The sequence below is a fragment of the Antechinus flavipes genome, chromosome 1, assembly GCF_016432865.1.
Source record: "Antechinus flavipes isolate AdamAnt ecotype Samford, QLD, Australia chromosome 1, AdamAnt_v2, whole genome shotgun sequence".
Classification (NCBI taxonomy): domain Eukaryota; kingdom Metazoa; phylum Chordata; class Mammalia; order Dasyuromorphia; family Dasyuridae; genus Antechinus; species Antechinus flavipes.
The window spans coordinates 94760465-94778348 of NC_067398.1; the positions used below are offsets into that span (position 1 = coordinate 94760465).

General features: G+C 36.5%; 1 protein-coding gene across 1 annotated transcript in view; it reads right to left on the reverse strand.

Annotated features, from left to right (window-relative positions):
• The window catches only part of ADAMTSL1 (ADAMTS like 1), a 386862-nt gene extending 379433 nt beyond the window's left edge, over positions 1–7429 (reverse strand). Inside the window, exon 1 of the mRNA XM_051987060.1 lies at positions 7209–7429. Within this exon, the coding sequence (XP_051843020.1) occupies positions 7209–7274 (66 nt within the window). The 5' untranslated portion in view covers positions 7275–7429. The remainder of the gene's footprint in view (positions 1–7208) is intronic.
• Positions 7430–17884: the final 10455 nt, after the last annotated feature.

Consider the following 17884-nt stretch of genomic DNA (forward strand, 5'->3'; position numbering starts at 1 on the left):
GATTCATGTGTCTCTCTGGATGGAGAATTTCCAGCATGGCAACTCCCTCACTTAATGCACATGAGTATGTATGTAGTATAACTTTCAAGAGCTGCTTACAAAGTTAATAAATTAAATGACTCCCCTAAGGTAATATAATTATTCCTATATTTTACAGGCAGGACTTCAATTTAGATCTTTCTGATCTAACCTAAGGCTAACTTTCTGTCCATTGTGCCTCTACCTTCCTCCATTTTACCATTGTAATTATGGCAATGATAATACATTTTGATTTATAGAAGTATAGAGCACTTCACATTCATGAGCTCATTTAATCCTCACAATAATCCTATGAGGTGGGTAACACAAATATTTTTATTTTCATTTTAAAGATGAGTGAACTGAGACTCAGAAAATTTGTGACCTATCCAAGATCATAAAACATAGGAATTATGTTTAAAATCACCTGGCAATTTTCTTATTGAGATAAAACTTGTATAAATGGAGGAAGAAATATTGGAAGACTAAATTTATATGAAAACATATCATTTTTTGATTTAGAAAATGAAAAGTAAAACTTTTAACCTAATTAAATAACAAAAATATGTGACTTTTATAAATGAAAAAGACATTTTCTTTTGAATCTACTCAAAGGATGGACAGATACACACTACCAAATCCTATCATGGTTAAAATGTTTGGGACACTTTAGATAACAATCCATCTTTTACTATCCAATTCATACTGTTATCTCCCTATTTTTATTCCTCTACAATCCTCAACCCATCTGCAGACAATACTAAAGCATTCTTAGTTAATATTGTAGATGTGCCCCATCTTATTCATTTAGTTGTCAAGTCACATGCTTCATCAGTAGATATGTATTAATAGTGCTTGCCAAGAAGTCAAGAGATGTACAGTTAATTTCTGGCTCTGACTATTATTAAATCTGGAATAAGTGATAAGTTAGTTTATCTCTTTAAAAGTTATTTTCCTTGTTTGTAAAATAGGGCAAAGAGTTGAGCTATTATAGCCCAGGATTGTGATGAGAAAAGTGTTTTTGCAAACATTAAGATGTTAAATAAATGTGACAAATTTTCATGGAAAATTGAAACATTCAATTTGGAGTTGAGAGTTCTATATTTGAAGCAGGATGAATACAGAGAGGATTGGCGAGACTTACATGAACTGATGCTAAGTGAAATGAGCAGAACCAGGAGATCATTATATACCTTAACAACGATACTGTTTGAGGATGTATTCTGATGGAAGTGGATCTCTTCGATAAAGAGAGCTAATTCAGTTTCAATTGATCAAGGATGTACAGAAGCAGCTACACCCAAAGAAAGAACACTGGGAAATGAATATAAACTGCTTGCATTTTTGTTTTTCTTCCTGGGTTATTTATACCTTCTGAATCCAATTCTCCTGTGCAACAAGCGAACTGTTCGGTTCTGCACACGTATATTGTATCTAGGATATACTGTAATCTATTTAACATGTATAGGACTGCTTGCCATCTGGGGGAGGGGGTGAAGGGAGGGAGAGAAAAAATCAGAACAGAAGTGAGTGCAAGGGATAATGAGGTAAAAAATTACCCTGGCATGGGTTCTGTCAATAAAAAGTTATTAAAAAAAAAAGAGAGAAAGTTCTATATTTGAAACATGGCCTTGACATTTAGTTGCTGTGCCACTTGGGGAAAATTATCTTATTTCTCTGAGATTTTGTTTCCTCTTCTTTAAAATGGGGAAGATAACCCTTGCTCTACATACCTTCAAAGGATTTTTGGAGAAAAATGCTCCCTATCCTTAAAAGTGCCAGGAAAAAAAAAGTACCAGGAAAACCAATTGTTCAGTAAACATTTATTGAACTTCTGCCATGTACTAGGCACTGTGCTAAGGTGTTGGGAATACTAGAGGAATACAATAAAGGCAGCCCCTGCCTTCAGGGATCTTATTTTACAATGGAGCTATTGTTATGAAGGCAATCTTTCTCTATAAAGAAGTAGAAATTAAATTTTTTTTCTCCTCCAAGAGCCTGTAGTATATTGCAGATAGAAGGAAAATGGTGAACCACTCAGAGGACCTGAAGAAACATAAGAAAATAGAGCACATATGCACAGAGATTCCCTTCAATGAGCACAGGACCAACCATCTGTCCTTCTTGTCTGTACAATCTCTGGTTAACATAGCCTGTTTACAAGGAGGGATCTATGAGAGACTGTAGAACTTTCTTGAGGCACAGAAACAGTATGTGCTGGCAAACCATGGAAACTGGGGTGCTCCTGTCAGCAATATCTCTGGAAAGAAGGAACAGTTATCCTTTGTCCAAGATAGAGCCTAATCTCAAAATGAGGGAGCTGGGAAGACTTGAGTCATTTACTTTTGAGCTTGTGGAAAAGGAGAGGTTGATAGCAACAACTTACTCCAGTGAACAGGCTTTCCTCTTGCACATCTGTGTTCGTGTATTTCAATTAGGATCCTTGAGGCCTGACATCACCTCTGGTATGCCAGTCCTAAGGCTCCTGTGAGCCAATCCTGCCAATCAAGCCAAAATCCAACTGCATCATGTGGTTTTATGATGTAGAGAGAAAATGACATGGAATCACCTCTTACTGCTGAAAATCTCAAGTTGGAAACCAGCTCTCCTGAGAAGGAAAGTTAATCACAATATGACTGTAAGATCTAGATAATATTTTCCCATGATTATCTCAACACACTCAACCAATAGGTTATATGTGATGGTCAAGGCAGTTCCTTGATTCTAAGACAGCAGAAATTTCTGGGTTAGGAGACTGAAAAGATCACTTCTGGACATTCTATTAATTTGCAAGAAGGGGGAAAGAGATTGTACATATTGGGGCTAGAACGGTATTAGGATTAGCTTTGGGAATTGGATTCTGAGAATGATATCACTTTATATAAATGAGACATCAATGTATTTTACATATATATATATATATATATATATATATATATATATATATATATGTATATGACAGATTACCTGGACAAAGAAAAAAGAATGTAGATTTAAAATCATGAAAGGAAGGATACTTGAAATTTAAGGGGTGGGGTGAGGAAGAGAGAAAATTCTTAGAGAATTCTTTCATCTCTTGTTAAATCAGAAAGAGGAAGGAGTGAACAAATTCATATCCTAATAATACTCCTGCAAGAAATACAAAGAAGGCTCTGCAGTTATATATAGCAAGAATGAAGTGCAAAAAAGCAAATAAATAGTATGTAGGTAGTTAAATACTATAGTATCAGAGAAAGACACAGAAACTTTAAAAATCCATTTTTTTCATCGTCACTACAATATTGACATTTCCCCAGCTTCTGAGAAGATGCCCTTTATGCATATTTATATCTCTATAGACACACATGTAGTGTAGATCAGCTCTGGGTGATCTACAATGTCTTTCCTAGAGAAGAATGCCACTTGGCAAAAGAATTCTTTTCTAAGAACTGGAGACTCTTTCTTTGAGAGATAGAAAGCCACAGTACTAAGTCTTAAATTCCACTCTCCATATTGCACAAAAAACAGTCATAGAAGTAAAGGGAGGACAGAAGCTGGCCCCGAGCAGACTCAGACACTTAAAAAGGCAGCCTGAGAAAATAAAAATCTAGCTGACCAAGTCTAGACAAGAAACTATAGAAAACACATTAAGAAAATGACTTTTTAAATAGATGCTATAGTATATCCCATACATTCATGTGAAGTATGCCTTGGGTATAGTTTAAAGACAATATAAGCACGTGAATAGAAATAGATGGATTGATGAACAGTTACAGACAGGCAAATACACACACACACACTCACACAGAGTGAACCTTGCCACATTCAGCTGTAAATAAGGAATTTAACATTCATTCCACAGGCTAATGGTGCTTATAGCCATCCAAGAAAGATCGACTTAGATAATAGTGTAGTAGAGTGCCAGAGAGCCTGAAAGGAATGGGCTATTGTGTTTGACTAGTTTCCATGTATAAATTAGTGCAGAGAAGAAAAAGAAATTCAACAGAAAAACACATGTACTTTATTATAATTCCTAGTGTTACTCCTGCAACCCTCACAATAGCAGGCAAAAGAACTGAAAACCACTGAAAAGAAGTAAAAGGCAAAGGCAGATTTGATTAAATGCCTTTCTGACAAGAAGTGGTTTGACTTCAAATTTGGATGAACGCACATGTCAATGGCTGGTCATGGTGTTAGCCCACATTCTCTTCAAGTTAAACAATTGGCTTGGGAGTGGGGGTTGAGGAGAAGAAAGAGGGAGGAAGATAGAAAGATTTGGATCAGTTTTATCTATTCAATTTTTATTTGAAATGAGCAAATAGAATGAATCTTTTGAACTACTGGTTTTTTATGTCCATGGTAGAAAGAATATAAGATGTTTGGATTTTACACACACAAAAAATGGATCCCACACTTAAATAAATATGAAAGGCATGCAGGCCTCATTTTTTTTCTCCTCAGGAAAACTGACCCTCTATGGAAGAATTTTAATGTCAAGTTTCAAAAAAAAAATCGAGATTATAATATTTCTCATTGACAGAGTAGTTTATCACCAAGACTTCACTGGAGATAGTTAGCTACCACTAACATGAAGGAGATTCCAGGGTGGAGGCTGGGAATACCACTTGAGACACAGAACCTTTTGCAAGCCAGAAGAAATAGGATTCCCAGGAAAATGTCTCAAAGAGAGTGAGTGCATGGACCACAGGTTTCTGCTTTTGAAACACTTGATTATGCTGCCTTACTATAAATGGTTAAATGGTGAATTGATGCTACTGGATTTTATAATTCCATCTCCAAACTTAACAATCACTATGCAAATGGATCACTTTATATTAGACCTATAATTCAATTCTGACTTCATTCCTATAGGACTTGAATGAGTTGCTGTTCAGTAAGTACAAAATTTGTGCATCAGTTCCAAATGACTCTATTGCTAAAGTTGGGGGGGAGGCTATAAAATATTAATTAATATTCCTGTAGTCTTTAAAGTTTAAAATTCCTTGAAGAAGATGGTTCAAATATCATTACTGACATTTTTCCCAATGAGGAACCCAAAGATTTGGAGAGGACAAGGAGCATATCCAAGTTCACAAAGCTAGTAGATATTTGAAACAAATTGTCTCTATCTTCACTACTTCTTTTACTATCAAAGTATGAAAGTAATGAAAGAAAGAAAGAAGGGCAATCTGGTCTAAGATATTTTACAGGTCAATACATTTCAGTGCTGGTGTTTTACTTACATGGAACTGAATTCATTGGATGATATTTATCATATAATGTTACTTTTCAAGCTCTAAATTTTGGCAATGATAAGCTATTAGCTCTTTTCCTGTAATTGCTCACAATTTCATAATTTATTTAAATTTATGCACAAATGAAAGTTTGATTTTTTTCTTGTACATAATTACTCTTGCTTAAGCTTTGCATATTTCCAATGCTTTAAAATAATGCAAATGGGGCTTTTTACATATGCGCCTGATTGCTCATAATATGTTATATGCCCTCAAAGATGAAGTTTATTAAAAATGGCATATACAGCATATAGCAAAAACATATTAAGATAATTAGTCAGTAAGTAGCCATTCCCCTCCCCAAACTAAATCAAATGTTCATTTCTAAAAGAGAGTATTTAAATAAGCTAATAGATTACTAGTAATTTATTTTACAATACAGAATAATGGAAAAAGCTTCAGAAAAATGTGGGGGTTTTTAAATCACAAAAACTGAAGCTTGCCAAGAATTGACAGCATAAAAGGCAACACATCTCATGTAACACAAGTGAGCTCCTTTACAATTGCCTATCCAATCATCTAATCACAAGCTATGGAAAGGAGCAAATATGGCAATTGTATTACTAACATGATATGAATAGAATGCTTACTAGTCAGCAACTCCCCCCCCCTTTCTATTTCTAGTAGGATAGTCTTGAGTTCAGCCTTTATAGTCATTGCTATACTTCTAATGGAATATTTTTATATAGTATCTAACAATGATGTAATTCATTAAAAGATACACATGTACAAAATGTCAACATAGCAAGTGATTACTATATATGAGGAATGCTCTTCAAATGACCAATTATTTTGAATAGTTTGCTTTTTTTATTCCAGAGAACAGGATAGACATATGTTGCTAGAGCTTAATTAGAATGAAATAGTCCGGTACTATGAATTCCTTAGGGCCATCTATATTTTGGTTGGGCTTCCATTGGTTTGTTGCTTTTCTGAGGAAGTACTAACATTCCATAAATGTGACAGGGAGGGCTGTAATCACGTTTGCTTGGAATCAGCATGTGCAAAGTTTGGAATCAAATCTTCAGATGAGGTTTACAAAGCTGCTTGCCCAGAACACTCTGGTTTTAAAAAAATGTGCATTGCTATTAATATTTTCAGTGCAGATTTTTTTTTGGACAGTAAATGTTCGTTTTCTGCCTGTAAAACCAAAAATGAGTCACAACAGAACATTTACTTCAAGTCCAAAATGTAGGCAGTGTGCAGTGGTGACCAGCTTCCTCTGCAGCATCTATCTTATCAGTTTGATGGTAGAACTGTTACTCTACCTCCCTCTGCCCATAAAAACATCACCAATTTTTAATGTTCACAAGTGTACCTGAGATCAAAAGGCAGAATCCTTAATTCATAAATACTAGCATTAACTTGTTTCTATGAATGATTGTAGTCATTTTGTTATTGGTGATCTTCCAGAGCTAACTGCACGGAGAATAAATAACTACTTTCCTTTTTACCTGCTTTCCTAATGCATGTGCACAGAGAAGGGGGGAACTCATTTTACAAAGGAGAGAAAAGATTTTCACAAGTTACACTGAGTAAAACTCTGGTTAGAACACCACAGTGTATTACCGTTGAGTTCAGAGAGACTGCTATCCAAATTCCAAGCATGCACACCATCATTTATACAGTCTATAGTTCACAACTTTATACTGTGTTTTTCAAGTTAATCTCATGATATTATTCTGTACCTGTAACCAATTACCGGTCTCTAAGATTTCATTTTGCTCGGGAACTGAAATTATTGAGAAGCTTTTTTTTTCTTTTTAAATCACTGAGACAACACATTTACCTGGCACTTTAAGATGAGAGCGCAACACGCCTAAGTCACATATCACAATAACAACATAACACAACACAACTTAACATAAGGCAAATATATATAGTAAGAGCTAAGTATTAAAATGAAAAGACATTTACCAGGAGTAGGAAAGCCAGGAAGAGGAGCGGTGTCACGCCAGGAGTTGCCCAGCGGCAGCGTTCCATGCTTGGATCCTTGCCGGAATGTGAATCGGACACTGAATAAGCTGCTAAGTGCTCCTCTGCCTCCTGTCACATCCAGTACTGGTGCTAACACTTCAGTCCTGCCTATCAGCTTCCATCAGCCCTGCTCACATTTCCTGACCAAGTGGTGGGTGGGTGGATGGGTGGGGGGTAAGCTGAATGGAATCTCTCGGAGCAGGCAGCCAGCCAATCAGGCTTCTGCTAATCAGACATGCAGAATAACAAAGCCAGGGGTACAGAGAAAGTATAACACACACACACACACACACACACACACACACACACACACACGAGAGAGAGAGAGAGAGAGAGAGAGAGAGAGAGAGAGAGAAGAAAAAAAGAAAGGAGAGAGAAAGCTGCAAATAAAGCAAAGAAGAGTAAAAGATGAAGAATTTCAAAGATGAAGCAAAGCTCTGGGCTTTTAAAACTAACCTGGATAGTTCTCTGGGAGGTATATTTCTGTTGCCTTTTGTTTGTGTTTATTCCTGTCATTTGGTGAAGTACAGTAGCTCTTTTTGTGACTGTGTACTGTTCCATTCAGGAGAGAAACTTAATCCCTGTCAATATATAACGTATGCCATAAAGGGAAAGAAACATAGACAAAAGTCTACTCTTAACATGCTCTTTAAACGTATTCTGTGCAACTTTTATTTCTTCTCTAAAAAGTTGCTTCTTTTTTTTTTTTTTTAAAGATATGGAAAAGGCAGACTGTGTGTGATTTAGGAACCCCCCCTCCCAACTTACATGTTTAGTATATACGTGTTAATTATTTCAACCGTAGAAGATGGGAGTTTTTACAAATTAATTAATAAAAAAAAGCAACATGATTTGATGGATTTTCAAGGTAGAAACAGAAATTCAGTTTGCTCAATTTTCAAAGAGTACCTAATAAAGAGGACAAGTTAATTTTAATTTGGGTTTGGATAACTGCTTTGACATTAGCAACTTTAGGGCTGTCTGTGTTAGTATGGAACAGAGAAAATCCACAGAGAACCCCAACATTTTACTGTGACTAAGAGATTTCCAATGGAATTTGTTATTAGAGCCACTCTGCCTAGCAGTGTAAGCAATGGAAGTTTTACCTCCTTTCCCTTTGCTTATTGAAGTTGGATAAGAGAAGAAAAAACAGAACTGGAAAGGAGAAATAGGAGAGTGGAAAGGAGAAAAAAGGAGAGAAGGAGAAAAGAGGGATTATATTGAGAGAAGAAGATAAAGGAGAGAGAGAGAGAGGAGAAGGAAGGAAGTGGGAGTGAATGGGAGCAGATGAGAAGAGGGAAGAGATGAAATGAAAGGAGGAGAAGAGAGAAGTGAGAAAGAGGAGGAGTTGGAAGAGAGGGAAAAAGAGGAGGGAGGGAGAAGAGGAAAATAAGGGAGAAAAGGAGAAGTAAAGAGGAAAAGAGAGCTTGGGAGGAGAAGGGAGAAGGGAAGAGAAGAGAAAAGAAGAAAGGAGAAGGGAGATGTTAGGAGGAAAAGAAAAACATAGGAGAGAGAGGAGAGAAGGAAAGGAGAAGAAAGAAGAGAAGAAAGGAGAGGGAGAAGGGAGAAGAGAAAAATATGTGAGGAAAAAAGAGAAGGGAAGAAGAGAAGATAGAAGAGGAAGGGAGCAAGGAGGAAAGGGAAGGAGAAAAAGAGAAAAGAGATGATAAGAAAAGGAAGAGAGGAAAGAAAAAGGGAAGGGAAAGGAGGAGAATTAGGAAGGAGAAAGAAAAAGAAGAGAGAAGAGAGGGGTAGAAGAGGCAAAGAGGCAAAGAGAGAGACAGGGACAGAGAAACATATATAGAAACAGAGAGACAGTGGCAGTAATTGGAAAATGTCTTCCAACTATGAAATTCTATGATGGAATGCTCATCTTTGAGTGAAATTGATGAAGCTGTGAAATGGATAGAAGGTAGATCATGGATCTGGGAGGAATTCAAGGAGCCTGATTCTGCCCAGATAATCCCTGAACCAGAAAATGAGACTTAACAAGCAAGAGTTGATTGAACGAAATAAACTGTTTTCAAAAATGTTAAGTGCCAAACTAAAACTTATTTTACCTTCCCTTCTATACACATGTGAAGTAAACACTTAATATACATCAACTATATACTTCTAATGAGATACTTCTAAGAGCAATTTTTATTGCAGAATCCTTAACAAATGAACAAAGTATACACAATATCTACAATGTGTTAAGAATGATTTTCCTTAAACCCCTTTCCTCCTCTTCTTTCTCTTCCTTCAATCAGGGAACACGGGGAATAATTGGTGATGCTGTAATAGGCATGTAAATACAAGCAGGTTTCATACATATATGCCTGCAGTGTTGCATGCTAAAAAGCTGGAGAAAAGCAGGTTGTTCAACCTCAGCTTATTTACTGCATATGGTATATCAATTAGGGATGGATAAGCTGTTAAAATCCTCTTTCCAACTTGATAGGAAACTTAAGGCACACAAAGATTCATTTGGATTTTCTTGATCAAACATGTAGACTTGGAGAAAAAAATTGACAATACAAACCAAACATAGAGAGATATTTAATTTCATATACTTTTTGATTTTGGAACTATTTTTTTTTGCAAATCTTCCAAAAACTATTTAATAGTGCTAAATCATTGAACATGATTTGACTTAAAACTCTTGAGGGATATTCTTTGAAATCCTAATTACACTAAAAATGTTGTTGCCATGAACTACTTATTTCACTCATAACATATATTGTTTAACTACGTTTTATACCTTAAGATTTTTGCTTTTAGTTTTGTGTCCATTTTGGGGGAACAATTTTAAGAGCTGTTTCTTAAAAATTAAATAACTGTTTAAAGTTCTGTATTAAATGGGAATGTATGCACAGAGAAGAGGAAGTAAGGGCAACTATTTCAATGGATATTTATTTGTAGACTGCCAGATCTCTACTTGGTACTAGGGATAGAGATAAAAGTAGAGGCATTTCTGCTCTCAGTGGGTTTCCATTCACTTCATAGTTAGTTTCTGCAAGTAGGAGAACAGAAGATTTGCCTCCAAAATGCAAGCACTGTGCAGTGGTGATCTGTTGTCACAAGCACATCTCTCTTCAATCAGTCGATCTATCAATCAGTTTGACGTTGGTATGTTACTCTATATTTCCTTTCCACACAAAAAGTCAAAAGTTTTTCATGTGCACAAATATGCCCAAGATCAAAAGAAAGAATACAAGGAGAGGTCACTTCAGGGTGCATGATTTTTCATGATAGAAAGACATTTCAGGTACGGAATATAGAAATGCCTCAGTCTTTTGGAGTTTAGCAGAGATCTACTACAAAAGGGAACTTCTTGAGAGTTTTACAAAGAGAGAAAAAAGACTTATCATCCAAGACTTGTGAATTATCCCTTTGCCAACACATTCTCTACACATGTATCTCACTACCATTGCACGCTTAGTTTAAGTCCACCCTTTCCATGGATGCTCTTTATGTGGAACAGTTCTTACTAACTGTTCTTACTCAACCATCTTGATGAAGATTTCTTTTAAAAGCTAATTTTATGTTAATGTGGTAGAATTACAAAAAATAAATGTGACTCCAAAGAAGAGCTCTCCCCTCACTTCTTTGCATGGGAGGAGGTGATTGGTTCTCAGGAATAGATCACTATAATTAATGTAAGGTTTTTTTAATGTATTGATTGGATTTGTTGAACACTTTTTTTCTTTTTTGTCTTTCTAAAATTCATTGTCATAAGAGATGGACCTCAGAGGCAGAAGTGGAGGGAAGTGCACAGGAATAAATCTAGTGTTGTAGAAATAAATTATAAAATTGGTTATAAAAGCTAATTAAATCTGTTTGTTAATGGGGAACATAATAGAGTTCAGAAATGACAACACTTGAATTATAGTTTATCAGGAGCTTTTCTAGAATCCTGATTAGTAACTTGTCAGTGCCCTATTGGAGACCTCAAACTTTGAGGGTCAATGTACATTGGATAAGTGGCCCAATATGTAAGACTACAGAAAAAAAAAAGAGAAATGGTTCACTAGGAAGAAGAGACAAAAAATACCATTACCTCAGAAAACAAAAGAGGAAGCAGCCAAAACCATAAATAATTTATATAGAATGAGAATTGAAGGGAAAATCCATTAATTTCAACATATACACAATCACAGAAAATTTGAAGATAACAATTGAATTGATATGTATACTCAGGGAACAGATTAGAAGTTGAGAAATTAGTTGGAGGTAGGAATTTGAAGGAATGAGTATAGTTGATTTTTGCTTGTAAAAGAGAAAAGGAATATAGGATGATATATTGGGGAAATGGAAGAGTCAAGTTGACTGCTTTAAGAATAGAAGAAACTTGCATGTGTTTGTAGATAGCAGGAAAGGAGCCGCGGATAAGGAAAAATAAAATTAAGGGAAAGAGATAGAGATACCACACAAGTCCCCAATGGATGTTGGAATAGAATAAAAGGTACAAATAGAAGAATTGATATTATCAAGGAGAAAAGAGAGCAAACTATTTAAAGGCAGAGTGACAGTGTATAGATGAACTTGTCAACTATAAAGTAAAGACTGAAGGGGGGAAAGTGAAGCCAGGGAATACCCAACTCTCATGGGAGATGGGAGGTGAAGGGAGTGTACATCACAGGGAGGACAAAGAATAAGTTTTAAATGAATGAGGCAGAGAGATACTAAAAGGTAAGACGTTACATTGGAAAGAATTAATTTGTGCAGGATTGGGAAATCAAAGGTACGTAGTCCTCAAAGATAGAATTTATGGGACTGAAAGATATTAACTAGGTGGAAGGTTGAGATGTGTGAAGAGACATCCACATGCATATTATTGTTCTGAAGTAAGAGGACAAAGGTTGGGATGGAGATAAATACTATGATTTAGCTGTTAAACTCTTTGAGAAATGAGGGAGAATGAGCTGAATCTGGAATGAATATTCTAGATGGATGAAGTGAATCTCAAAGGAAGAAAATCTGCTGAATAATGGAGGCACAAGAATTGTCTAAATGTGGAGGTAAGGAGTAGAGGCTCTTTTGATTCAGTATGAAAAGGAGAGTGAACAAAGAGGCTTCAATGCAGAAGGGAATGGTCAAGGATGCACTTTTTTCCTGGAGGGAACAAAGTTTCTAACAGGACCAGAAAATTGAAAGGATATGAGGTGAAATAGGATGAAGTAACATATATAATAGCAATATACTAGGAATTCCAGAAGACATAATATTAACAGAAGAGCAGAGAATTATATATCTTGTTGAGGGGTAAGGTTGAGATTATGCAAAGAGGGCTTTTTCTTTGCCATAAATAAACCATAGAAATCCTCTACTATTAAGGTGAAAAGAATCTCAGAAATATAATCGGCCCAGAGTCTTAGGGAACCAAAGTTTATATAAGATCTATGATGAGGGATGGTTTATTGAGTCCTTAGGGATTGGGTGAAATATGAATATATGTAGAATCAGTTCTAGACATCATATTAAGATGCAGGCAATGAGACAAAATCATAAAATACTCTTAATGGTCAATAAGCCCTGGGTTGGAGTTTCCAAATATAAAAAGTTTGAATACTTTTGGTTCCCTGAATTTCCTGAGTGATTTGATGAATCTATTCAGCATCTCACCTGCATCTGGAACCACTGAGATATACATCCTTTATTCCATCTCAGATAGTTACAAGCTCCTATCACAGTTAGCATTTATATAGTGCTTTAATGTTTACAAAGCACATTATAAATAATTTCTCATTTTATCCTCATAATGGTTTTGGGAAGTAGATGGTATTATTATTATCATCATTTTACAGATGAGGAAACTGAGGCAGGTAGTGGTTAAGTGACTTGATCAGGATTTTATATATATATATATAGTGAATATCTAAGAATTGTTTCAAAATCAGGTCGCCCCAGTGGTAGGTCTGATGCTCCTTCCATTTATACCACCTAGTTGTCATAAATAGGATACACTAAGCAAGGAATGGAAAGTTGTCATCACCATTTTACTTGTCAAAATTTTTACTAATAACTACTATAGTGTTCCTCTAGAACATTTTCAGAAATGAAACCTGGCAGAACATTTTGAAGTCACAGAATTCCATCTGCTCTATTTTAGTGCTCGATGCTTTGTTAATATTCTGTTCTAAAAAAATTCTGTTCTGTATGTACATACCAAAGTGTCTTTCCTAGAATATAATTTCCACGAAGTCAGGAAATATGTCTTTTCAAGACATGTCAACAAGTATTTGTTGAGTGCTGTTAGGTAACAGCTCACCTACCACTGTGCTACTGTTGTGAGGAATCGCTGTCCTTGCCTTCAAGGTGTTTAATATTTTGTGTTTGGGAGATAGGAGAGAAGGTATAGCAGAGAATTTGAAGAGGCACTAATTGAATGACAAACTTTGCAGGTGTAATACTCTTGGAATTAAGCAAAGTGGGAAGTCAGCATAGGCTTGAATAGTTGGGGGAGAAGGGGATTTTAAGAGAATAACAAAATACCTACTATGTGCCAGATAATTCTAAACACTTTACAAATATATTATCTTATCCTTGAAAAAAATCCTGAGAGGTGGATGCTACTATTATTCTCATTTTAGAATTATGCAAACTTGCACAGGGTCACATAACCAGTAAGTGTCTGGGGACTTTCATTTATTTATTTATTTGTTTATCTATCTATCCATCTATCTATCTATCTATCTATCTATCTATCTATGGGGGTCTTCTTGATTCCAGGTTCCAAGCTCTGTCTATTGCAAAACCTAACTGTCTGTAGGTGAAGGTCAATGGATTCCTACTGATTTGGCGGGAGGCAGAAAGGGAATGATAACTATCTGCAAGCATTTGAAGGGCTTTCTTATAGGAAAAAGTCTTATATAAAGTCTTTTTTGCCTTAAAGGTAAAAATGTAGTGGAAATTACATAGAGACAGATTTGGGGTGAACAATAAAAAAACAACAACCAAACAACAAAAACCCAAAAAACTTATAATTAAAATTTTAAATTTAGAAAAACAGGCTGCCTTCAAAGGTGGTAAGTTTCCTCTCATTAGTGGTCTTGAAGTAGAATCTAGAAGAATATTTGTTGGGGATATCATAGAAAGATTCCTATTCTGGCTAGACTGGATAATTTCTAAAGTCTTGTCCAACTCAGAGATTCTGTGATAATGAAGTTGATGGGTCCATTGTGGGAGCAGCTCTAAAGGGAAAGAAACTCAAGATACAGTTCCTCAGGTTTTATTACAGTATAGTTGAAATTATTTAGTACATGTTACCAACATGCAAAGTCTCCGTTTACTCCCCCCTACTGTGGTCTTTCTGTCTATCTAAATTTCATTCTAAATACCCTTTCAGTGTTGAAGAAAAATAAAATAAACCTAAGGTAATCAACTCAAGATAAATGCTATGAAGGCTTGAGAAAGACTCCTGGCAGTATCTGAGTAGGGTCTTTGCTCAGCATGCCTTCCTCTCCTCTATCTTTTCTTCCTTCTTTCCCTCCCCCTCTCTGTCTTTCTGTCTCTCTACCCCCATCTCTCTTGCTCTCTTATTCTCTCTTTCCCTTTTTTCTCTTTTCCCTCTTTGTGTCTATTTTTATTTTCTATTTCTACTTCTCCTTCTCATCCCTTTTCTCTCTCTTTCCCCCCCTCTCCTCTGCATCTCTTTTTCTTTATATTTCTTCTCCCCTCCTCTCTTCTCCTCTCTCTCCTCTCCTCTGTTTTCCTCTCCTCTTCTGTCCTCTTTTCTCCTCTTTGTCTTTCTCTAACTCTCTGTCTATCTTTTTCATTTCCCCCAACTTCTCTCTCATCAGGAATCTAAATTAAAGCCATCTCCAAAGTGTCTAAGCTGTGGCAGCAGCAGTCCTACTTCTCTACACACAATATATTAAGTGAAGGGAAAGCAGAAGCAAGAGAAAGGGTGACAGAACTGTTTCAAGCATCATTCCAAATGGTATGAATTTAACAATGCTTAATTTAAAAAACACCAGGCCCAGCAAGAGAAAACTGTTAACATCAATTTGCTTTATGGCAGGAAAGACTGAACTCAACCTTTGGAGTTTATCTCCCTAGGGAGAATATGTTACAGTTTTCACTTTGGAGTCACCTGTCTCTTCATTGAAGTTAAATCTCCTTGTTTTGCCATCTAGTAGGGAATAATTGGTACAGGGAAGGCAGTAAGGTCCATTGGGAAAATGGAAGACTAGGGAATGATTCTCTCAGGGAAGACCTTATAGATTTTTAGGATTCACTTTAAAGGCAAAGGCGGATAAATGAGGGCAAAGCCTGATTCAGCACTCTAAGATAGAACTCTTATTGAATACAAGAAAAAGTATATCCAGTTCTATTGGCCCTGAATATGACTGGATGCTTAGCTCAGCGAAGAATAGTCAGATAGAGGCCAGGGTATGAGTTTATGCCTAGATAGTCAATACATGTTATTTCATCTTCTATGTAATGGAGAGAGTTAAACACTCAAATGGGTCTTGGTCACATAGCCTGTGGTCCATATGAAAACAGGCAGTTTAAGGTATTTTATTAAAGACTTGATTTAAAAAGTCTAGACAATAGACTTTGCTCAGGGGGGTTAGATAGAAGAGGGAGAAGAGAGAGGAAGACAGACACACAGAGAGAGAGGGAGACACAGACAGAGAGAGAGAGAGAGGGAGACAGAGAGGTGGGGAACAGAGAGGAAGAGAGGGAAGAAGGGAGAGTGAAGAGACAGAGAGAGTGACTCAGACTCACAGAGAAAGAGAAAGAAAGAGACACACAGAGAGAGACAGAGATAAACAAGACAGGCACAAGAGAAAGAAATGATTTTAAGAACCAAAAACATGGCGATTCCCAGAAAAAGAATGAGGATTGGCCAATACATGGGGTATATTCAAAGGTCAATTGATCTAGATGAGAAAGTCTTTGGAAGGGCTCAATTTTCAGAACTGTAGAAGAGAGATTACCTATATCCTTGACTATATCACGTTAAAACAAAAACCTTTTGCCTTGAGAAGGGTTTTATGTTGGCAGGGTTGGGGGCAGGAAACGAGGATAGGGAAAAGACATTTTTTCAGACACTGATGAGTAGATCAGGATCAGGAATTCAGAAAAATGACTGAATCTAGGACTTGGCATAGTACCTGACATATGATTAGCATTCAATAAATAGTTTGGGGTGAGCTGGATGGACTTACAGACTATCAGAAGAAAACTCCTAGACTCCAGCGTGGAGGAGACTTGGAGAAGCAGATTCCAGAAGCCTTAGAAACTGCAGTTCTGGCTAGCCAATGAGAGGCAGCAAGGCAGAATTAATAGGAATCTATGCCTGAAATAAAAAAGATCTGATTTCAGATCCTACTTCAGACATTAACTGTGAGATCCTGGGCAAGTCATTTCACTTCTCTCTGCATCAGCTTACTCCATGATAAAATGATGAGTAGATTCTATGGCTTCCAAAGTCCTTTTCCAATTTTAAATATACAATCCTCTGAGCCAATCTACAAGGGCAGAGAAATCCACTTAAGTAGAAAAGACAAAATCAGACAGCAGTTAAGCAAGAAAGTCCTGTGATAGGATTAAAATGTAAGAATCTTTGTAATTTGAACAACCTCACATTTCTAGTTGTTACCATAGCAATGCCTGCTTTCGTACCCACAGTATATTTCCCCTAACTCTTCTTTGTAAATTACCTTTCAAATACCTATGAAGGCAGGAAAAAGAAAATAACCAGATGAAAAATCTTCTCCCTATAAGGGATTTGAAGTATAGGGGATCCCAGGAAATTAAGGGAATACATGGCAGTTAGGGATATATCAGGAGCATGAATGACCTAAGACTTGAGATAATTGTTGAGGAAACAAAGAGTGAAGTTACAGGATAGAAGACTTTTATTGCAGCCCCTTACTCTACAACCAAGTTAAAAGTTCTGGACTTTATTCCATGGGAAATGGGTAAGTGTGAAAAATTTTGCCCAGAATGGTGACTGAGGAAATATGGCAATGTTTTAAGATGATTCAGCACACTGGTGTATAGAATGGATTGAAAAGGGGTATAAAGATTGAATATGAGAAGATTGGACTCTAGTGTAGTCCCCACATGAGGGAGAAAGAGCCCAAATTAGGATCTTGGCAGTGGGAGCAGAAAAGGACAAGTGAATTAATCAGACACAAAGACTACAGAACAAATTTGGATAATCTGCAGTATCAGGTTTAATGATTTCCATCCTCCTTCTAGCCAGATAGAAGCCATCTGATGAGTGTCTTGATGGCTGCCTGGTGAATTAGAAGAACTGAGAATCTTAGGACTTTTAAAAGAAGAGACAGCTTCTGGATGGCCTTCTTGGTTGTAATTCTTGAAACATGATGTAACCCTATGAGGCCTGGGAAGAATTTGTACTCTGGTGTTACAATGCAGCTCCAAGAGAGTCCTAGATGCCCTGCCTCATTTGTGTTTTCAGCTGCTTAGTAGTCTTGTGAGCTTGTCAGCCAGCAGTATCACTAAGTGTTAAAGGTCAAATTAGTGGGAAAATTAATTAAGACTAAGGGCCCCAGACTCATTGTTGTGTCCATGGTATCATACTGTACCAATAATGCATTATCCCCTGGAAAGCCCTCCCCCCACCTTTTCTCATGAGTGAGTTCCCTCAGGAGCTT